The 24,225-nt window shown below is 37.7% G+C and overlaps 1 protein-coding gene across 10 annotated transcripts in view; it reads left to right on the top strand.

Annotated features, from left to right (window-relative positions):
• CDKL5 (cyclin dependent kinase like 5) overlaps positions 1–24,225 on the top strand; it is a 135,602-nt gene that overhangs the window by 58,174 nt on the left and 53,203 nt on the right. For all 10 annotated transcript variants that reach the window (XM_080576437.1, XM_080576435.1, XM_080576434.1 and 7 more), the window contains 3 exons: positions 17,772–17,817; positions 20,880–21,016; positions 23,971–24,091. In XM_080576437.1, the coding sequence (XP_080432563.1) occupies positions 17,772–17,817; positions 20,880–21,016; positions 23,971–24,091 (304 nt within the window). The remainder of the gene's footprint in view (positions 1–17,771; positions 17,818–20,879; positions 21,017–23,970; positions 24,092–24,225) is intronic.

Raw genomic sequence — 24,225 nt, 5'->3', positions numbered from 1 at the left:
GGATCATCTGGCTGGTTTTCAAAATTATTTGTAGAAACGAAGTTGACCTAAAACATTACCACACAAGATAAGTGTCTTGGATGTACCAATTATATTAACTTATTTCCTTAATTGTTTTTGTGAATTTAAAGCCTTTTTTTTTTTGGACTAGGAGTCCTGGAAAAGGAACATTCGACAGTGAAGGTAGAACATTGACAGAAATAGCAGAAGCTTGCCCAGTATTTCACTTTAGAAGCTATAGGCTTTTCTAGGCACAATTATTTTTCATCAGAAAGGATTGCAGTACGTTTTTAAATAGTAAATTGTCCTTCTGAATGTCCTGGTTAAAGTTATTTTACATAATTACTCTGTTTTCTGTAACTCCTAATTGGTGGAATGCCCTTTAAAAAATATAGGAAACTGTTCTTTTTTGACTAGAAATTGTTGGTTTTATTTTTGACTAGAAATACTCCTTTTAAGGTATAGCAGTATTTATTTCTCACTCAAAAACCGGATAACAATAAATGGGGAAAAAAGGATAGTATTTTCGGTTTATAACATTACAACTGTTTCAAATGTTTATGTGTAGGTAAAAATACCTGCAAAAGAACATAATAATTGCACTTACCCTGTATGATGTTAGATCTCAGCTAAAGGCTTAAGTGATTAGACAAGCCTGGCATCGGAGCATGATGATGAAGGCATTTTGGATACAGTGGGTGGCCAGTCTGTGCTCTAGAGCAGAGGCCATGCTGTTGAGACTGCAGAGTGCTCAGTGTTTCTGTCTGGAAGGACTTAGCAGGTTTCCTTCAGCTCACAGCAGTTGTTACAGGTTTGTACAGAACTGCAAGCATTCTTTACGCTACTTGCCCGTACAGATAGCAGAAAGTAATATGTATATTATAAGAATACAACTCTCTAGAACACATTCTTTTGATTTGTTGTGTTTAGCTGCACCTGGGCAATAAAGCGCAATTCATCTGCTCCTTACTTTTGATAAAGAAATCCAATTTTATGTTAGCATTCCTTATTCTAAAGGGTATATAATTAAGCTTCTTTTAGTTTAATTGCGGGGGGGGACACAACATATGACAACTTCGGATTTACAAAGTCTCTGTATTTTTATTATATTATCCCTGAATTACTTTTAGCTTGTGTTGCTAGGTGAGACCATTCTTCACATAAGTTCATTTGAAATCCTACCACCCTACAACGTAATGGCTTAACTTTGCCCTTTATGAAAAATCAGCCACTTTTTGGAATGCTATGTCCAGGTTTCAAGATGCACAGCAAAGTGAGGTATTGTTTTTGAGTAGCTCAGGTAAATTTTTACTGGAAGCAGATACCGACACTGCTCTTTGTTTTAAACTTGTTCGTACCTTAAAAACTGATAAATCGTCTTCCGTTTTGTCCTCAGTGTGAATATTAATTTGTGTAAAGTACTGCAGCATACAGACATTAGTGTAACAAAACTAAGTGCGTATTTGACAGAAGAGGAAGGCAGTGGGAATAATTGTTCCCACTGCCACTTGTTCTTTCATGGATGTCATTCACTCCTACCCCCATTATACAAGTAGAGAGGTGTGTTCCCAAGGGATTTGGGCAGTATCTCTGGTGTGCAGTATGGAGGGTGAGGGTTGCTAGCAGTCAAGTCACCGCTGCATCCCTGGAGTTCCTCTTGATGGTGATGACCAGCTAGTTCTTATATCTTCTGTACGTGTTGTACTTGGAAGTTGCTCCTTGTTGTGGACTGGTCCTGAGCCTCACTCTTGCTTGTTTTGGCTGCCATAAATATTTAGCCAGTTAACCTGTTTTTCTTGTTTGGAGTGCATTTGAAATACATGTCTGTAACATTTCCCTTTCAGTCCAAGGAGAAAAGGGCAAGTTTATGCTGTAAGCTGCAACCTAGTCGCCATCCTCCTGTTGTTGCCTGCAGGGTCTGCTTGCAATCAGCTGTGCTGCAGCCTTCTGGGCTTGGCATAATGCTTTCCTCAATTTTACGGTTGGAGCACCATCCCGGGGACAGTTTCCCTCAGCCATAAAAAATTAGTTTTGTGCAATTTCTTGTGCATGCTGCTCTCTGCACATGTTCGTGCTCTCACAATGCCACCCCCAACATCCTATTCATACCTATTCTGATCTGCTGCATGTCTGCAGCAGAAACAAGGTGCATGAATGTTTGTTCTCTGAAAAGTTTTGTGTTCTGTTTCCAGTTCTCAGCATAGCCTTGTGTTGCTTTATTGAACAAGTAAGTATCAGTTGATCATAGCAGGAGTTGGACCTTGATCATTGTGGGTCCCTTCCAACTTGGGATATTCTATGATCATAAAATGCTTTGAGAGAGAAAGCTTTGTTTTAGTGCTGTCTTATCTAGTAATTTTCCAGTCCACAGATTGTCTTTATAACATTAAGACACATTATAAAGCATATTATTTCATACATACCTAATAACAGAATGTTGTCGCCAATTCCAGTGTACTGAAAATTCATTGTAAAGCTGTTTTCTTAAACTTTGGTAGCACAAGGTTACTGTCATAATTTTCCCTTTGTAAAGAGACTTTTTTTTTTGATTGCAAGGTTTTCAAGTATAACAGGAGTAGGTGTCGTAATTGTAATCACGTGCAGAGATGTAGAAAGATGAAATTCTATAGGATCAAAAAAGAACTTGGTTGACTGGTTATACACCTACCTCCTTTTCTGACAGTATACATCTTGACCAGGAGGCAAGCTATCTTCTTGAAATCAATTAACATTTCCAACAGAGATGGAGTAGTGCCATGTTTATGCACAGAAATATGTTGCAGGCAATGCCATCTGTGGAGTAAAACTGACTAGCTACTTCTACAGGATCAAATTTCCTGTGACTGTTTGTGTTAAAAATTCATCTGGGTGTCGTGTACCTTTTTTTTTTTTTTTTTTTTTTTCCCTCAAGGCATCAGCTAGCTAAGAATGATGTTAAGAAATGTATACAAGATAGTATCTGGTGGAATTGCAGCCTGGGTTCTGAACCTGCTCTAGCTCTGTAAGTCTTTCATGCTTCCAATGCTATGTCGCTGTAGCGAGGAGGAATCCAAACTAAGTAGGGAGCTAAGAAGAATCAGCAGGAACTTCACCAGTGACTTTTAGGAAGGCTTAAGGGAGGCCAAACAAAATCTATTCCACAAACGCTAGCGGACTTAAAAATAAATAATAATAATAATAATAAAAAAATCTTGGGCATATTTCTGTTCAGAAATTCTGGGATGTAGCCCCTTCCTCCTCCATATCCTTCATCCAGGTTCCTCAGATGACCAGATCTCCCAGGTGAATTAAGTATCAGAGAAGCATATCAAGGGAGACCAGCCTGTCTATAGTATTTCTTACATTCTGTTCATCACAGATGTCAGTGAAATTGACAGTTTTTCCATTTATATTGCTTGAAGATTCTTTTGTTGCTTAACCAACATCCCTTTGATTGCACATGTGTACATGTACAGAGCCATACACAAGTGTGTATGTAAGCACACTTGCACATTTTTTAGTTAATGAGCTACGTCAAGAGGTTTCTTCTGCTCTGTTTTGGAAACCAATGCTAGCCCGTTCCTTCTGATGCCTCAGCAGAATTTTACATGCACTAGTTAGCGCACAGTTATGCTGATCCTTTTTTATTCTCATGAGGATGAGCAGAGGTGGATGCTTGTGCCTCAGTATGAAGTACAAATGACAATGATTCTGTTTTATTGAAGTTTTCAGCAAGAGCATACAAGTGTCAACTCAAAATACGAAGAAAATACTTCACAACTGAAGTTTTCTGATTATATTTTCTCAAATATCGCTCGTGTCTACATCCTAAGGTCATGTTTCAGGAAAGTGCTGAAAAATTACCCTCACTGCCAGAGCATCATGTGCTTTTTCCCTAAACATGTTTGTTTGAAGGAAGGCATTTTTTTAGTAGTTCTGAGCTAGAAGAAAAAGTGAAAATGAGGTACGTGTATAATTTTGAATTATTTAAATTCTTTGATAGCTCTGTTTCTACAGTAAACAATAAGATCCAGAATTTTTCAATGAGAGAGAATGCCGCCTTCTGAGATTGTCTGACTGGGATATGATCTTGCATATAATAAATCTGTAAAGGCAAATGTAGAGGAATAATTAGGTCCATGGATCTTTTGCGGTTGGATTTTTTTTTTCCCCTCTTGATTTTTGGTATAGGGTGGGTTATCAGTTAACAAGTTTGCAAGAGCTTTTTCTTTTTTGAGGAGATGGCAATAGCTGTCTATTCACACCATACTACCTGAATGAAATCTATGTGAGGAGGCTTTTTTGGTTTTGATGATTTTAATTGGTTCTAAAGTAATTAATTGATTTGCTTGATAACATTCTTACATAATACTTATACCCAGAGCTTCGGATATTTAATCTTATAATGTAGTGTAGTTTTAAAAAATAGAAACTAAAAATTAGACATCTGGAATTGTGTTGTGATGAAACCAAGTCAGAGGTAATACAAGCATGAACACCAGTCAAGAAACTACTGTTAGAGATGTTGTTCATGCTCTACATCAGCAGAATGATTGCTGCTACATCAGTTTACAAAGGACAGAAGGCAACCTTTATCTGAAGAAGCTTTGTCATATATATCTACAACTAGTTTAGCCTAATGCAGTGCAGCTTCAAGGTTATTTGTACAGCTTTAGTTAGCTTTTGTTTTTTTAATAATTTTAAATGTTCTGTTTCTCCCTAATCAAATATGAAGTAACAGTACTGTTTTTAAATGTTAACAAGTAATTTTACAAAGTGAAAGGTTTGAATTCCATGGGGAGTAAAAGTTTCCAAAGTTTCTCCAAGTGTTACTTGTTCTTCCATGTCCATTTAGATCAATCTTACAGTGCCTTGGTATTCAGAGAAATACAGCTCTAGGACATCAATATGTAACATACATTGAGTCCAATTTTTTTATTTATGACAACCTTTCACATAAATCTTTGAAGTCTTATTCAAGGATCTTAACCTGTAACATCCTCCTGGAATCTTAATGTAAGAAAAGTAGTTACTTCCAATGGGGCTGCCTTTGCCTGTTATTTAAAGCTTTATTGATCTCAGGTAATACCTTCTATTACACTGGGAAAAGGAAATAGAAAGCTTCTAGAGGAGATATTTATAGCTTTATGCATATACTCATTGGAGAACGTGTGCTGTATTGTCCAATATGCAAGTTAAAGATGATGGGTGAGTTTCAGAAATTCTGGTCTTGCTGCTAGCTGTGCCAGATTGCCTTGTGGGATGTGAGAATTGATGCTGTACGGTTGCATTGGCAATGGAGATGTTCTTACTTCAGTAGCACAGTTGGGAATACTTTATTTGTATTTCTAGCTTGTGTATCGTAAATACAGTCCAGTGGTCTGTGGTGTGTAGCAGTGAAACCCAAAGACTCCTGACACAGAGGAGGTAATATATGAGGTTAATCACTTTATTTCTAAATCTACTGTAAAAATATGTGTGTTTGAACATGTGTGGAAAAAATAAAGCATCCAGAGACAGAAGGGTTGCAAAGTCAAGTAGCTTGGGTGGAATTAATCTCACCCACTGTTTCAGTGCGTAGGTCTTACATAAACGAGGGAGATCAGTTATGTAAATTGAGACTCCAACCCCCAAAAAGCAATTCATACCATCTGGGTAAAATTGGAAACCTTTTGGCCGAATCTTCTCTCCTTCCCCTGCTTTCACTAGCTGTGGGGAAAGCCTTGATAGCACATACTGGGTACATAACTCTTAGCAAGATAGACTGTACTTCGGAAATGTTTGAGGTTTGCTGTAGATGTATTGGGTCTTTTTAAACACAGAGCATACTTGTTCTCCATTTAAATTTAGCTTTGGAGATTGCATTTTCTATTTTGGACCTGAAGAAGGGCTTCAGTTTCTTTTGCGTGTATACCAGTAGTTCTAATAAAAGAACGTTACCTTTTCCCCTCAAATACTGCCTTGCTTATGTATGCTGTGATAAACTTACTTTTTAGCACATAATTTTCCAGACTTCTCAAATACAAAATTCATCATAGAACACCATATGGATACCCACGCAATTGTCACACAGCTGTCAGCTTCTAGTATTTGATATGGTGTAGCTGGTAGCCTGTTGCCTTCATCCTCTGCACATACCAGGACTCTGTGGAATGAGACTCATCTGTGGTTTCAGTGGGTTTGTAGCTATTTCTGAATTCTCACCATTCCTTTGCTTTCAGTAAAGGTGGATTCCAGTAAAATTGTAGATGTTCACAGATTTATTATCTTATTTGTATACTAATTTCTGAGTCCCATTTCCTTTTCTCAGTTCTGTCTTCTAATCTGTTTTCAGTCTGCATTTTTCTGCCTGCTCTTCCTAGACTATTTAATTGCTGTATTCCCTGGCTGTCACATCTTCATTCTGCATTTTCTTCTACCCTCCTCTCTCCACCTGTTATTTCCACATTTGGGGATGTTGTGGTTTAACCACAGCAGGCAGCTAAGCACTGAGCCATTTGTTCACTTACCCCTAGTGGGGAGAGAATAGGAAAAAAGGTAAAACTCATGGGATGAGAAAGACAGTTTAATAGGACAGAAAAAGAGGGGAAAACATATATACAAAACAAGTGGTGCACAATGCAATTGCTCACCACCTGCCAACAGATGCCCAGTCTGTCCCTGAGCAGCAGCCTGGCCAACCCCCCCAGTTTTATCGCTGAGCAAGCATGACACCATATGGTTTGGGATATCCCTTCAGTCGTTGGGGTCAGCTGTCCTGGATGTGTCCCCTCCCAGCTCCTGGTGCACCCCCAGCCTCCTTGCTGGCAGGGCAGCACAAGAAGCTGAAAAGTCCTTGCCTTACAGTAAGCTCTGCTCTGCAACAGCTAAAACATCAGTCTGTTATCAGCATTATTCTCATCCTAAATCCAAAGCACAGCACCATACCAGCCGCTACTAAGAAGACAATTATCTCAGCTGAAACCAAGACAGACATAATAAAGATGGTGAGACCTTCCCCTTTTGCCAAGAGTTATTCTTTTGTCATATTTGGGCAACCTTTCACAGTGAACATAAGTCTGCATGATACCTTTTTTCCTGGCTCAAAAGTGTACGTGTGTAATTGTGTGCGACATCTAAGAGATGTGTGTTAGATAGTCTTACTGGTAGGGGCTAAGTTTTGTAAGAACAGATTTTAAACAAACAAAACAAAAACTTTTTAAATGTTCCTGGAGCTAGTGTGGTGTTTAAACTTTTCGTTTTTGAGATTAAAAAAAAAGAAAAATATAGAGATAAGTCCTTGGACTCTGCAGAAACAGCCTGAAGTGAATCCACAAACTTCTTTTCTCAATTAAGCTCCAAAATTGGAATCTTAGATGTGCTGCACAGAGGTTGAAATGCTATTTTTATGAAGAAGTCTGAGTAACTGCCGTTTTTTCCTCATATATTTAGTAGTGACAGAAGTCTTCCTTGGATGCAGATTCCTTTATTTCCTCATGTACATTTAAATTACCATACACCTTGTTCAGAGGCAGCTCTGCAGTTCCTCCAGCCTCTGCAACAGTGATCAGTAAAACCAGAACACGTTTGAGGTATGAATCTTGCCTGCTGTCCTTTTTTAAGAAATTTGGATTGAATTTGAATCCTAGATACTGTTCTATAAAGAAGAGACTCTCTCAAAGGAATGCAGTTTTAAATGCTTGGCAGAGCAAAATGGCAATATTGTTAAGAGACAAGAATTTCTCCCTTATTGGCCAAAGAATGTGCAGTCTGGCTGACTGGAGAAGAAAAGCCTTTCTTTCTGTACAAACTTGACTGTAGACACTTTGAGAAGAAATGAAGATGTCCGTTTAAACTGATTTCAATATGTAGACTGGAAATTTAAAAAAAAAAAAAAATTAGCTAAATTAAAAGGGAAGTAGGAAAGAGCATTGATTTTAAAAAATCAGGACAAGAGTATAGTACCAATTTGCACCTATAGAACTCTCTCTGTTATAAGACTGCCCTAGAACTTGGCTTTGATAAGAGCATAGTGTTGTCAGCAAATGTGTCTCATGATTTGTTGGGGCAGGGAAAGAGAGCAAAAAGATAGCTTTTTCTAAATGCCACAGTGTTCTTAGGGGAAAAAAAAGAAAAAAACACACACACTATAGTTGTATAGAGAAAGAAGTAGTCAAAGAACTGAGGCTAGAAATATAGGTGGCATTTCTCGCTCAAATTTATCATCCCTTTCCTAGGGAACAACACAAGATACTGTTACTGAAGATCTGAAAAGTGAAAGGAATATTTGTGAGCCTTGTTGATATTTGGAGGGAAAAGAAGATACTGTGGAGGTATATTTAAAAAAAAAAAAAAAACAAAACACCAACAAATGAACAAAAAAAACCACCTCCGTGCCTGTATGGAGGTCTTTTCTGGATGGGGATGACAATGTGGTTGAGCACTTGTGGGTGAGAATTAGAGGAGAGACCAGATAGTGTGACATTATATTGGGACTTTGGTATAGACCACTTGATGGGTGCAAAGAAGTTGGCAAAGCCTTTTTTAAGCAGCTTGAGGTAGTTTCTGAATCACAGACCCTGGTTTTCATGGGGGAAACTTCTAACTTCCCTGGCATCTGCTGGGAGGACAACATGGTGGGATATAAGTGGTCCCAGAAAGTTTTGGAGGGTGTTTGATGATGCCTTGATGTAGGTGCTGGAATGAGCCAGCCAGGGTATTATAATTGTCTGTAATGGCCATGAAATAGTGGAGTTCAACTTCATGAGTGAAGTGAGGCAGAAAGTAACAGAGTACACACCTTGAACAGAGTATGCAAGAAACTGGTAGGTGGGGAGCTTGTGGAAGGCAGCTTAAAAGGCCAGGGAAAGCTGGCATTCCTTTGACAACATCCTCTGAGCCTAAGAACAGTCCATCCTGGTGCTTAGGAAAATAGGTAGACTGATCAGAAGGCTGACTTGGCTAAGCAGGGAGTTCATGATGGAGCTCCAGTAGAGGGGGAAAAAAAAAAAACAGTATACAGGAGGTGGAACCAAGGATAGGCTGAAAAGGAGGAATTTAGCAACATTGATTGGTGCATCTGGGTGGTGTCAGGAAAGCCAGAGCTCAGCTGAAGCTGAAATCTGCAAGGGCAGCAAGAAGAACATCTGTTGCTATGTTGGCAGAGCAAGGAAAGTGTGGCCCCATTACTAAGTGGGGCTGGCAACTCAGTGACAGCAGACCCAGGTAAGTCTGAGGTGCTTGGTGCCAACTTTGCCTCTATGGTTAGTAAAAGGGTTGAGGAAGGAGATGAATTATCAGCAGTGGGCGAGGACTGAGTCAGGAATTACTTGAGATAAACCGTACAGTTTGGTGGGACCAGATGGGCAGCATCCAAAGGTGCTGAGTCCTTGCAGGCCATCTCTTGATTCTTTGAAAGGCTGTGCAGATTGAGAGAGGTGTCTGATGAAAGAAGAAACTTTAATTTAATCATTTTAACAGTATTCCAACTGATTTTACCCATGACTGGAAATTCCGAATGCAATTTCCATGCATTTCACAGTGTGGTTTAACCCAGCAGGCAGGTAAACATCACCGAGCAGTCTGCTCCCTCCCTCCCCAGTAGGATGAGGGGAGGGAATTGAAAAATGTAAAATGTGAGAACTCGTGGGTTGTGATAAAGACAGTTTAATGGGAAAGAAAGAAGGGGGGGAAGAAAAAAGTGGTGCCAACACAATTACTCACCACCAGCCAAATGATGCCCAGCCAGTCACCAAGTAATTGCAGCTCACCCCTAGCCAACTCCTCCCAGTTCTATAGCTGAGCATGGCACCCTATGGTATGGGACATCCCTGTGGCCAGTTTGGGTCAGCTGTCCTGGCTGTGTCCCCTCCCAGCTTCTTTTGCATCCCAGCCTGCTTGCTTGCAAGGCAGTGAGAAGCTGAAACATCCTTGGCTTAGTGTAAGCACTGCTCTGCAGCAGCTAAAACATTGGTGTGTTATCACCACTACATGCATTACAAATCCAAAGCATAGCACCATACCAGCTACTTTGAGAAAAGCTGGCTACCAGCCACAACCGGGACACCTGTGCATACTTAAGATGAATATGGGACTTCATTTTCTTTTTGTATGCTCCCACAGGTAGTAGATGTGGAAACTTGACATGATTAAGATAGAAATTCGGGTATGCGTGTGTGCACCAGTACAAGTGTCTAACTCCCGCTGTAGCGAATGGATATCTCATCAAGGAATAGAGAGTTCAATTTGTGCTACTAAGGGAGATGAAAGGTATACCTAGATACCTAGGAAATCTTAAATGCTGATGTTTAGGGTTACAGGATCTTGTCTGGAGTGACTCTTCAGCTCTGCTGATTCTAGTAGAAGTTTGAACACCTAGCTCACATGCACATATCTGAATTCAGATGTCTTAATCTGAAACTGGATTCTGCCTGAACAGTTTCAGCCTAAGAAACCTGCTTGACAAGTCTGTCTTGGTTCACAGTAGGTGTATTTTTTACAGGTTAAAAGAAAAATGCTTGTCCAGCTGTTGATAAGAATAGCCTTAATGTCTGGCCAAATACTTAAAATGTGAAAGTGCCAGATAAAAAATGTTTGGCAGAAGAAAATAGGCTGTATCACTTGCACAAGTAAAGATCTCAGAATTAAAGCTTGAACTGTGCTAAGTAAACTTCAGAAGTTTAGCCAATCACACTGTTTTGATGCTCAAAGTTGAAAAAATAAAACTAAAGAGTCAGATAAGACTTCGATATTGATGTTTGTTTCAAAAAACTTTCCAATAAGTTTACCTACTCTTGAGTTATCAGGTGCTCAAGAAAGGTTAGGCACAGTACTAGAAACAAAGAATTAAGAAAATAGTGTAATTAAATCCATCCTGCTGGTCTCTGCATTTATGGCAGCAGCAGTATCTAAAGAAAGCCATAAAGAGAGTACAGCTTGTTTTCCTGTTGTTTTTTTTCCCCCTACTTCATTATCACTTGTATTCCAAGTATTAAGATAACGTTATAAAAAGTAATTAAATACACTTGTAGTTACCCAACACAGTATTATGCTATTTATAAATAGCTTTATTTTTATTACCCATTTTTTTCACAATTTCCAGACTTCTCAGGAAAAAAAATCAAGTAGAACTGGAAGAAGATTGGGATTTGAAACTTAAATGACTACTGATTTTTTTCAGTATCGGAGAAACTTTACAGCTACTTACTGAATTTGGGTTCTGTTTTACATCTATGGTTGGGATTAAACAATGCTGTCAAATTGTAAAATGATAGGCATTAGTGCTTCTGTAGTGCTACAGTAGGACAAAATGAAGCCCATATTATTTTGAAACAAAAACTGCTGCAATAATACTGGTTTACCATGAAAAGAAAAAAATAGCTGCATTTATAGTATTTAAAAGCTGCTTTTTTCTTCCAGATCCTTTTCATTATACTGTTGTACAGATTCTTTGGGAATACATACTTATTTTCTTGCTTGGAGAAATGTGAATAAATATGAAAACCATTTGGAAGAATAAAAGTTTCAGTGCTAACCACTGTCATCAGCATAGTAGTTAGCAGAAAACACTTCCTTCAATGTTCTTTTCAGGGTAATAGTTGAGGGCTGTGGGACTGCTTAAATTTTAACATGATAACCTCAGGTTCAAGAAATTGCTAATTCCCACTGGTTATGAAAACCCAGCATTCAGCATAATGCAGAACAAGAGCAGGGAGAATTTGCACAGGGCTGGCATCAGTTGAGAGAGCGCTCGGCGCCCCAAGCTTCCCTTGGAGTCTGGGGAAGGGGGGTCCGTCATTTCTGCACCATGTCTTTAGTCCTGCTCTCTGTGCACCTCTCCTGATCTTAGATGAAAGCTGGAGGGACTAGGCTGCAAGGCTGAGATTAGTCTTCGTAACTTGGTGGGAAGCAGAGGGGGGAAAAAAGCATGAATTGGTAGCTTTCAAGTTGTTGAAGAATATCAAATGCGTACGTTGTAACGCGCCCGTCTCAGGATTCAGGTGTGCCTCCTACTAAGTGCTCAAAGCAGAGTCAGCTACAGCAGGCTGCTCGTGATCCCACCGGGGTGGATTCCGAGGATATTTGGAGTATATCAAGGATATTTGAAATGTCTCTAGGGATGGGGATGTTGGGGATGGATGAAGGTGCCTTCCAGCCCCACCTCCCTGCGGGCCTATGGCCGAGCTTCGCTCTGGAGAGCCTCTGCCCCCACCAGAGGTGGGCCCCTTCATCCCCCTCCAGCTGGTGCCAGCTCTCCCTGCAGGCCCCACTGTGTGAGCCTGTGGATGCAGGGGGGCCGCTCCTTCGGCGTACACATTCCTCTTACGCTTGGGTGAAAAATGATGGCAGTTCATGATTCTCTTAAATGCATTGCAGGCGTTTACTCACGGCATTTACTCGTTCAAACTGACAACACAGTTGTTTTAAGTGCTTATGAAAAACATAGGTAAAGAAATCAAAAGAAACTGTTTCAATATGCTTGCATTTAAAAGTCTCTTTCCATCGCTGTACACACTTAAAGTTTGCTGACAAACCACTACCTAAAGGTTTCGGCCTTTCTTTTTATGCTTCCTCCCTCTGTGGAATAGCTGAGCTTTTATACCTGGTCCTACTTCGTATTTTTCTAGTGGATCCAGACTGGTTTAAGCGTTCCCGGCTCCTCATCTTATTCTTCTTTATCTAGGGGATGGTGTGGCCATCTTCTTTAAAATGGGCATGTTAAGTATATAAATCCTTGTTTTATTAAAAGTCTTCTCCTGCACTTAGCTGGTTAGCAAATAACACTTCGCTTTCATGAGACATAAAATGGATTTGTGCTGATTCATTCTAGACGCTTCTTTTCAAGTAAACTCTCACATGTATGTGTTGGAGAAATTCTAATCAATTTTCCAGTAAGTAAAGGCATTCTGAAAGCTCAGACGTACTGTTCTTCATTATTTACCAGGGGATCTGTTTCTTCCTTAAAAAAGAAAAAAAAAAAAAAAAAGACTTTTTGGATTAGGAAGTAATTTCCTGAAAGTCCTTCAATGCTAAGAGTAATATTTCATAGATAAACCTTTTTTTTTTTTGGTTGCTTTTTAAACTGAAAAATAGGAGAATCACATTTTTCAAGTGAGAAATGTTCAGATAAAAACTGAGAAACACTTCTCAAGAGAAATTCCCAAAGTCTTTTAGGTATCCAAGAATACATAGCACTGTCATTGTGCTTAAAAGTGCCTTTAAAAAAAAATAAATAAAAAATTGAATTTATTATTTTGCACGTCTCTTTAACTTACAAAGAATATTCTAAGATAGTCACCAAGATTTTAAAAGTAATATCTGCAAAATTGCCAGCACCTGATATTAGAAGTCTCGAGAAGACAGGATGCTGTCTTCTGCTCTGATAGTACTGTCTAGAGGTAGCGGTGTTTTAAGGCAGAATGCAAATGAAGTCAGAGCAGTGTCTGGAAGATGTCCTCAGGACCTAATTTAGGTGCAGTCAGTGATGCCTGTTACATCTCAAAGCTTGCATTATGGGTAGCTTGGCAAAAGCTTAAAAATGTTTGTAATGACGAATGTGACATTTATGATAAATCAATCAGTACTGATGAAGATGCTAATATTTTGTGTACTGGTTTGGAGAGTAACTTGAAAAAATGTTTTTGCTGGGTTTTTGAAGCTTCATTTTAAGCAACTCTTTAACAAAAATAAACACGTTATTCTCTTGTATGATGGGCTTCTGTTTGCTTCTCTGGTGATTATTTAGTATGCTGTGGTTTTCGCTGAAATCAAGATTATTGAAAGTTCTATCTTAAGCACTTAAATGTTGAAGATTATCATGCTTATGCAAGTTAAAGAAAAATGGTACTACTTTGTTCAGAAAAGGCATCGGCTGTGGAATGCATTTGGCTGTGGCTTTTTTTTTTTTCCCCTTTCCTGGACATTCATTGAAGTCTCAAACATTGAATCAGCGAGTAAGTTTTTCTACCTAGACAGTACGTTGACTGAACATGAGAATTTTCCATGCCAGGAGCTGGATACTGAGCTATAGTCTAAGGAAGGTATGCACAAGCAGGCTGAATGTTGTATTAACTGCACTCTTCTGTCCGTGCTTCAAAAAAGTCTTGAAAAAAGGGGGGAAAAAACACTTTTGAAAAGCAAAAAAGGTATTTTTAGAGAATTACAGTTTTGCTTTGGAGAATTTCAACTTGACGTGTTTTTGAGGAGCAGAGAGCCATATCCATAAAAGAGATGAGATTTCCAAAACAACTTTAAAGTAAAGGGTTAATTTCCAAAGTATTAGTTTGATCTGTAAAGATCAGATTCCTACAGAAGCCTGAGTTTTCGCCGTTGAATTCCCTCATTGGTCAAAGTTCTGCTTTTCTCTGTATGCCTGATTCTGTCGGTCTTCTCAGGGGTTAGCAATGTGGCATCTGTTTGCTTTGTTGCTAGTGTCTGTCACTTGCTTGAAACTTCACGTAGGGCCTGTACCATTTGACAGCTCCATCATGTGTCTCCTAATCCAGTAAACATACTCTTACCACCATACTATATATCTGCAGAATCGTTCCATATACAAAATGTATTCTGTTTTTTCAATCTCATTCTTAGTTTGTGTAAGTGACAATATGTACATTTGTGGATCAACAACTATGCATTAGTTTGTTGCATAGTATACATATGTTGCTTATCTGCAGTATCATACAATGTATGGAGATAGAGTTCTTACTGCTTTCCTCCCCCCAGGAGGGATATTGCATGTATAGCTGACAAAGCTCACAATTTTTGAAACTGTCTTTTTAAAACCTGAATTTCTCTGTAAAATTCTGATGAAATTTGACATCCAGTTCAGAATTACTTGTGGTGATGGTAAATGGAGAAACAGGCAAACAGGATGTTTCGGATGCATTCTTCCTTTGGAAATTAGTTTAAACTGATCAGTGAGGAGCTACTATTGTTTATATTACCTCATATAAATTATTTAATTGGTTTAGAGCACTCAACCAGGAAATGGGAAACCTGCACTGAGCTTCAATTCTCTGTTCTGCCTGACAGCACTCCCAAACCCTGCTATTTTGGAGGCGTTTCAAGTCTTGGGGAAGTAAAAGAAGTTTTGACAAGCAGGTGCATCACATTAAAAAAAAAAACCCACAACAACTATGTACAGTAATCAGATGGTCCATTTTAACTTTGTCGTGACTGCTTCATCAGTAACTGATTCCTAGAGAATACCACTTAGATACGATGGGATTCTCCAATAATCCTAGACAAGAATGTCCCAGCTTAAGAAGGAACAGGATGTTACTAGAGTAGCTCCTCAAAGTGCCTATTATCTAGTCTCATTTTGTTCTTATTTCACTTCAAGTTATTTAAATATAATACTCATTTTTTTTTCTGGTTGTTTTTTAAGATAGGATATTTAATTTACAGGAAATCCAATGCAAAAGGAATTAATGTTATATATAAATTCTTGATTACTTCATTATGACAATATTAATTAGTTGTATGGAATAATACAATTGTTAAGGCTTTTCAAATGAAAATTTCTTCAACATTTTAGTATTTTGAACTATCTGGATGACTTTTTTTCCAAATATGTTGCTAATGTGTCCAAAGTAATCACATTCGCTATATATGTCAGGGTCAGCAGAATAGTGGCACAGAACCACATGGACTATATTTTTTTTGAATGGTGCAGAACTATTGTCTGTGTGAGGCAACAACTTCTAATTCCTACATTTCTTTCAGTTGACTTAGCCATTACTTTGAGAATGAAAATACAGCATTTTAATGGCTGCCAAAACATCTACAAATCTTTATTTTCCTTCAAGTGAAATAGGAATACAATGGTAGTGGATGAATTTGGCTCATCTGCAAAGTGGTGTATGCACACCGTCTAAACATCTTACAGTCAGTAGAGTCTTTTGAGGGCAATTACAGTGCTCCTTTTCTGAACAGCCTTTCAGAGGCTTAATGAGCCAAAGTACCCAACGTTAGATACCAGAAGTCAAACGAGTTAAATACGCTCACCCTCTTAGCAGTGTTCTTTCATAGTGCTCCTAACTACTACTGTTATTATTATAGTTGGAGTTAATAAATATAACAATACTGTAACTTTGTAGTTACAATAGTCCATTCAGTTTAGTTCAGACGATTCGGTTTGTAAGCTTCCTGAAGCAAAAATATATGGGAACAGCATTTGACGTAAAAGCTATAGACAAGCCTTTCAGAATCATTCCAAACCTGAAATGCATATTACTGCCTCAGTTCTGACGTTCATTTCTTTTCTGTTCTGTAAGTTGGTTGAGCGATGTGTAGTTCTTGGACCTTTGTAGTATCTCAGCTGAATTTCTGTAATGGCCTTAAGATTAGACCAGCATGTATGAAAGAGATTTTGGTAGCAAAAGGGCGATGCATGTCTTCTCTAAGAGCTAGTAGCATCTGCTGAACTAACCTTCTTCAATGTGAAGTACATGTAGTTTGGTCACTTAAATCAATACACAACACAGTACTTCCTAGTTTTTCTGATAGATGTTACGAGCGATGGTCAAAGGATCATTTTCTCAACATGCAAATTATGCATATGTATTATAACCTTATGTTTGTTTAGGACAAACCACAGAGTTCTCTGCCTGGTAAAGTTTACTCTATTTTTTAATACTTCCCAACCATCAGCTAAAATATGAATATGCAACCTTATTGTTTTGGGGTTTTTATTTGTTTATTTAAATTTGCAGTGGTATTGATTTTCATCTAGAGACCCTGTTCAGTATCTACAATAGTCTTTCCAGGTGTTTTTATTTTAAATGGCATCAGGTGTTTTACAGGTTCATATGCTGCAACAATTTGAAGTTAAAAATGGAATAGATATTTGTGTTGTTCAGTAACCAGTTATGCACATGTCATCAGATGTTCTAGAAAGGCTTAACTTCTTCATTGCTGTTCTCCAATACAGCCTCTGTATGCTTTTAATAGTGGGATATTGTTATATTTTTGAAAACTGTGAAGTTTGGAAAAGGTGTGTAAGGTAGATCTAGCTTCTCAAATAACTCTGGTAGCCTACTGCCTACCTGCTCACATCCCCATATGCTGTGGCCTTAAAGCTTCTTCCCCATCATCTTACTTAAAATTTGGGTGCTGCACCATCATATGAACAGATGTAATCATTTGGCCAGATGCAGTCATGTTCACATGAGAAGTGTCTCTGTTGAAGACAAAAAATGTGACCTACGATAACGTTTGGTGAGAACAGAGAATTACTAGAGGACAATTTTTTTTTTTGAAAGTATGGAGAATTTATTTTCCCAAAATCACATTCTCTGCAGATATGTGAAATTTGGAACCCAAAAGCTTTTGGCATCCTAATATTGGATTCAGGTTACTTCAGGTCTCGTTGTAAGCCTTAGTCATGTCCTCGTATATTACTTTCACTTCGGTTCACAAGGACAAGCACACACACTCATACTTCGGTCAGATAAAAGATTGTTTGACTTTCAGAATAATTAAGCACCAAGAATCACAGGAAGAACCACTGAAAATGTAATTGATATCTGGTACAAGGTACTTAAAGATTAATTTTGGATATTTAACTTTATTTTTCATGCTGGGGTACCTAATTGTGATGTCTACTTACATGGATTTTTGTATTGCATTTAGCCTGATCGCTGAGATATTTACCGAGTTTTTATTCATTTTGGCTGGCATTGTCAAATTTCTCTGGGTGCTTTTTTATTCTTTTTTCCTCTGATGCTTGGGGAGCAGGATGAAAACAACAACAACAAAAAAAAACGATAACAGACCTTGCTCATTTCACTTTGTTCACTTTTGCTTTACAGGAGACACATGAAATTGTGGCAATCAAGAAATTCAAAGACAGTGAAGGTAACCTTTTCTGCTGTGTAATCTTTCATGTCAATAATTACACTGTTAATAACTCTCCAGTTCAAATAAGAAGTCTAATATAGCAAGACATGATTTAAAATGATCATGATATATTAGCTCCGTGAATATTCAAGGCAATTGATCCTTTATACCTGCCTAGGGACTGTATTATACACTCTAACTAGAGAACTTTGAGCAATCTGGTCTGGTGGGAGGTGTCCCAGCCCATGGCAGGGGTTTGCAATTAGATGGTCTTTAAGGTCCCTTCCAACCCAAACCATTCTTTGATTCTAACTACCTTTCTTTCTTTCTACCTTTCTTTGGTGCATCTGTCTTAATATTGCTCAGATTGTGGTGCCACACCTGGCAGTATGACCTTGGAGAGCAGGGGTGATCAGAAAACGGCGAAAACTTGCCTTGTAGCACTGGCTTGTGGAGTCTTTGAACTTTATCAACCCTCATTCAGGGAGGGGATCTTAAACATTAGGGGGCTTGAAGGGATAAGCAGAGGAGATGGACAAGTGACTTAGAAGCACTGTGGTGCATGGAGGAGCTGGGGAGCTCTAAGGGGCCCATGGGAGCTGGATGAGGAGGCAGCAGTTCTGCTCTGCTCTCCTCTTCGTTCTCCATGGGGGAACTTGCTCCTTGTCCCCTTTCGCAGCGGCCTGTCTGTACTCTGCAGTGTTGCTGAGTTTGCTGAGAAGGAGAAAGAGCTGACTCCTGCAAGGCTTACTGTTGCTGGCAAAGTGGATGGCAGAAGGGAGGACGCATGGGCATTACTGCCAGTGCTGCACACGCCTGTTCCTCACCCAGGACTAGTAAAACCAGAGATCTGCACAAAACAGGACTGGCTTTTTGGCCTGCACGTGTTCACAACTGTGAAGCCCAGTATGCTGTCATAGGCAAAACTGGCAATCAGCTGCTGAGAGCAGCTGTCTACCTTGCACACATCAAAAGTTAGCCCTAATCCCTCATGGCCTAGCACAAACAGAAAGAGAAGCTGAGTGTGAAGTAATAAAAGGAGTAATCCCAGTCGGAGGTGATGTAGCTATAATCAGCCGTGCACCAAGGCTTTAGCTGAATGCTCAACAGTCTAATAATGTAGTTTAAAGAAATAGCAGCCATTTTATTTTAGCAAACTTCCATTTTTGGTATTGTTATGGAATTGTGGATGGCCATGGAGGTGTGGTTGGTTACAAGGACTGTAATTTTCAAAGTCAGTTAGACACAGCAAATTCAGATTTGTGTCTGTCATTTCCTGCAATACAAACTCTCACAGTGCGGGTAATTTTGCCAGATGCTTGAAGGGTGTAGCTGATGAGTCTTCTGCTATTCAGAAATCTGTTTTAAATCCCCGTTAAAGAATGTAGATCGTTTAATTGTGGTGGCCATCTTGACCAGGTCATGAGATTACTTCAGAATCACATTTTGTACTTCATGTCAGCTGTTGAGTACACATCAAAGACAATGAATCTCAGTATTAAGCCCCAAACAGGATTATGATGTTAGACAGTACACCAAAAAAACGAAAACAAAAAAATGCATCCTTGCCATTAGTTTTGTCTTTCCATGAGAATTACGTAATATCAGTTTACATTACTGATGACTGCTTTTCAGAGTTGTAGCTAGTTGTTTACAAGTTTCTGGAAATACGACAGAAGTTCTTTTGATAGATTTGATTCAGGCCATTTCACATCTGTCTTTTTAATATGGTGGTTCATTACAAATCTGAATGTACTGTAATTGTTTCTATTGCCATCTTTGTTTCACTGAATTTTTGCTGTTTGACATTTGCATGCTAAATGAGCTGGAAAGAGTGTGTCTAGTTTTAGAAGAAATTATGTAATCGGGCTGACGCAAGCCAACACTGAGCACTCAGTTTCAAAATGAAATGATTTAGATGGGTTTAAATTATATATATTTTTAATCAAAACATTTGTGGTGATAATATTTTCCTCTCTTCTCATGCTACTCTTAAATATTTTTTCTGTCTTCTGATGATGATTGTGTGCATTCACATGACCTGTGCTTTTTTCTCTCTGCTACAGACCTGTTTTTGATTTTTGCTTGCTTGGAAAAGCAGTTTCTCTTCCTTTTCTCTTATTTCTGTGTCTTTGTGGTACGTGACCTGCCAGTGGGATTTAGTTTTGATTTCATGCAGTCATATACCCTTCAATATTCCTCTGTTGTGGATAACAGTACTAAGAGATTAAGAATCTGTCTTCTACATGTGCATGGGCAAATTCGCTGAATTAATAGATTCTAATATACTCCATTTTATTTGATGGTTCATTGGTACTATCCTCTGGAACCCAGCCAGTTCAGAGTCACTAAACTCAGTAAAGTGCTTATTCGTCAATAAGCGCTATACAAAGCTTTAGTAAAACACTGTTGTTTTTTTTAAACAACTTTCAGACAACGAAACTGTCAAAACGATAGTTGAGTATCTTGACTTAGAATCACAGATTCAAGGCTTCATTTAATCACTATTTGCTTTACTGCCCTCTGTGGCCACTACATTGATCTGCTTTTCTGAATTTCATTTAAAAGCCTTATGTGGAAACTTCAAGGACTTACCAATCTGCCTTCAAACTTCTGCCTTCATTTGTCATGTTTTTTTGAGAATAAAATTACTTTAGAATCAAATAGATCTTTGTTGTTCAAAAACCAAAAATGTTTGCATTCTAGTGTTTCTGGTGAGAACGTAACTTTGTCAGTGTTTTGTGCATGTGATAATTATATGTGGGGTGGAGGATGTTTGTATCAGATAAAAATGCAAATTATTGCTTCTTATGAAGCATCTTTCCTGCCACTGGAAGCCACGATGGTAATGAAGGGAAGACTGTGAAGGTTACCTAATGAGAGCACAGCCATCAGCTACCTCTCTTTCAGTGCAGAACCAGCCAGGTAGCAGAGAGAGCCCACAGTGGAAAATAGGCCTTTTTCTCTGTAGTATCTAGAAACAGAGATTTTAATCAGGGATTCAAAATAAAGATTGATAACACTTCTTACTGATTTTTTTAAATAATTTTTACTCTGTCACTTTTACTTCTGCACTCTAGAAAATGAAGAAGTCAAAGAAACCACTTTACGAGAGCTTAAAATGCTTCGCACTTTGAAACAGGAGAACATAGTGGAGCTGAAGGAAGCCTTCAGAAGAAGAGGAAAATTATACCTAGTATTTGAATATGTGGAAAAAGTGAGTTGAGTTTGTACTATCCTTGCCACACTTAAATCATCAGCTTAATGGAAAAGTCTTTAAAATTATTTACACATTTAAAAATGAAACCATTATAATCTATGAAGAGGAACAGCAGAAAAACTAATGTAATATGAATTGTATTCACCTTTACTGTGATAAAAATGGCATTGATAACTTTATTATTGTTTTTACATCATGTGTTGGTCTTTTAAAAAAAAAAAGTTCTTCCATACATGAACAAACATGTTCAAATTTTGTACACTGGAATACATATAATTTGAAGAAAATTTTCCATCCAAATACTTCATTTTTAATTGTAAAGTAGATTAGCTACCATATGTTATGCGTGTAATGAATTTTTGACATAATCTTTCAGAACAAGATCATAGATTTTTGACCTTAAAATCTGTTGCAGCTTTCTCGATCCCTGCCTGATAAAAAATAGGATTTTTGTTTGTATGTTTCTCCAACAAGTCCACTATCAACAGTTGCTTAGAGGTATTTGGCGAAGATCACTGTCATTATTTCCAATCCTGACCTCATTTGAAACAATTCCAAAACCTTCTTAGATTGGCCTACTATTGCCAAATATCCTGCCCTGTTTCTAGGGAGAAACAACCTAGAAGAGATTGGTTCTCCGTTATTTTTTGCAACCTCTGCGGTGATGGTAGACCTTACCTCTGTATCCCAACCATTTAGTATTTCTTCATGGAAATAATCAGATGGTATTTGGATACAGTAAAACTAAATGCAAGCTTAAATATATTTATATATATATATGTAGCTTTCATGAGATACTGTTCCCTTGATTGAAATTTTCATTTAATGAAAATTTCCTACCAATCCCTGCCAATGTGATGTTGCAGTACAGCTAGGTGCTAGTCCTTTTCAGTCAGTTCCTTCCTGTGTAAAGGTGCCCCTCCCTAAATACTGACTCGTCTACCTCAGTTCACAATTTACTATGTGGTATAACTTCATTGCATAATGTGAGGTGACCTGTTTTAGGCCACGGCTTGGCAGAAGTCATTTTTGTTTTTCACCAGGTTAGCAGCTCCTAATGTGGTGGATCTTAGCCGTAATGTCTGAAGCTTGACTTTTTTCACCCATATTCCTTGTGATTGTTCCAGATTTGTGTAATGTCTTTGATCACACACCAAGCAGAACATATATATAATTTTCTATTATAGTTGAATTAGCTAAACTCACCCCAGTAGTGGGTTGGAAGACCAGCATCAATAAAAGACATTTAATTTCTCTAACAAGAGCATATTTCAAAAAACGTTAAAGATAGACATTATGTGTCTAATGCCATTTTTGTTCTGAAATTGTTTTTATATGAATGACCATCTTTAGTTCCAGTTAAACTTCGCTTTCCATGACTGTTTCACGTTTTCAGATGTGTTGAGTAGTTTCCACTGGTTCTTATAGATCTTTATAAAACCAATCTAAAGACCAAGATGATTTCTGTATTTTCAAATGAGAAAGAGTAGAAGGAATTAAATAAAACATGGTACAATACGCTAATATTTGTTTTAACTGGTGATGAACAGCATGTGTTCTTTAGGGAATCTTAGCACTGCAATACTCAAATCCAGATTACTTAAATTCACATTTAGTGTAATCTTCTTTATCCATTACCCTTAGTTAATGTCTTCATATAGGATTATGTCTTGCTGTGTTGATGTTACTATTTTCATTCATACTTGTAACGCTGACTTTTTGATGTAACTTGTCCAGAACTATAGGCCTCTGTGTGGACAAGAATCTGACAAATTAATACGGCTCCTTAACAGAAAATTCCTTTTCTGAGCTCTGAAGTGTTGCACTCAGCACATAAGTTTCAGTATTTTTTTCACAGACTGTAAAATTCAGAAATGTTTTCAAATATTAATAAAGTCTCTCACTTGTTTTCTATTTGTGTTTATTAAAATATATTACAAGGGAAACCTCACATTTTCTTATACAGCTAAAGAAAATGTTTATCAAAGTTAAGGTAAACTTATTTTAATTGAAAAATCTGTACAAATGCTCAAATTCATAATAAAATGAGTTGTGTAAGGCAATATAGCCAAAATACTTATTTCCATTTCAGTTTTCATTAAATAATAGTCTATTCTGTCCTCAAGTGGGCTGCTGATGCCCATTATTCATTCAACTAAGATTTAGAGTACAAATTCCATTGTACATCTAATTGTACAAAATTGGAGACATGTGCTAATATAATGGAAATCTGAATGTCATTTTTCAAAGAGGAAACTTACTATTATAAACAGTTTAATTTTGCATTGGTATATCTGTGAAATAGTTAATATGGGCATAGTTACTGTAATGCAAAGATACCTAGGGTCAATATAGCTGATAAATAACTGTAGGATATTTTATAGGTTACTGTTTATGCCCCTGTGAGGCATTTTTGTGTTATCTCATTTGCATTAGCGATATTGTGTTGCTTTAGGTTGCTTTTATGTGCCCATTCACATACAGACATGGTTTGTGATTAATCATAGTTCTGCTATGTGAAAGCCATAGAACTAGCTTATTAATTAAAAAAAAAAAAAAAAAGTATGTTAAAGTGTAGTAGGATATTTAGAAAATGCTCTGTTTTACTAATTTTTCATACAGCCACAGTGACTTCGTATTTCTATTTAAGCAACTTTCTGTATGTAAATGACTATTTAAAAGCTTTAGGATAATTGGTTTGATGACAGCTTTTTAAAGACTTGCAGTACATTTGTGGTTCACCTTTAAGGTTTATTGTCTTCACAAATGCTTTCTCTAGAATGAAAACAGCTTATCTGTGCTTATCATTAGAATACCCTCCCTGAGTGTTAAACTATTATTTTTTTCATAGTCAGAGTCAGTGGCTTATGTTGTTTTCAGAAGGCTGAAAATGAGTTGTGTTCTAGCTACTACAATATAACTTTTTGAAATAATGTCTTTTAAACATTTAGAATATGCTTGAATTGCTAGAAGAAATGCCAAATGGAGTTCCACCAGAAAAAGTGAAAAGCTATATCTACCAGCTAATTAAAGCAATTCATTGGTGTCATAAGAATGATATTGTTCATAGAGGTAAGTGTGTAGCTCTCCACATGGAAATAAGCCCGACTGAAATTTACTTTGTACCAAGAAAGAGATTATAGGTTGAAGTAATTTGCATTTAACATAAACATAAGCAATTGCTTTATGTCAACAACAGAGAGAAA

This window comes from Anser brachyrhynchus (genome assembly GCF_964034855.1).
Source record: "Anser brachyrhynchus genome assembly, chromosome: 1".
Lineage (NCBI taxonomy): Eukaryota > Metazoa > Chordata > Aves > Anseriformes > Anatidae > Anser > Anser brachyrhynchus.
This window is presented reverse-complemented; position numbering and strand designations above follow the sequence as displayed.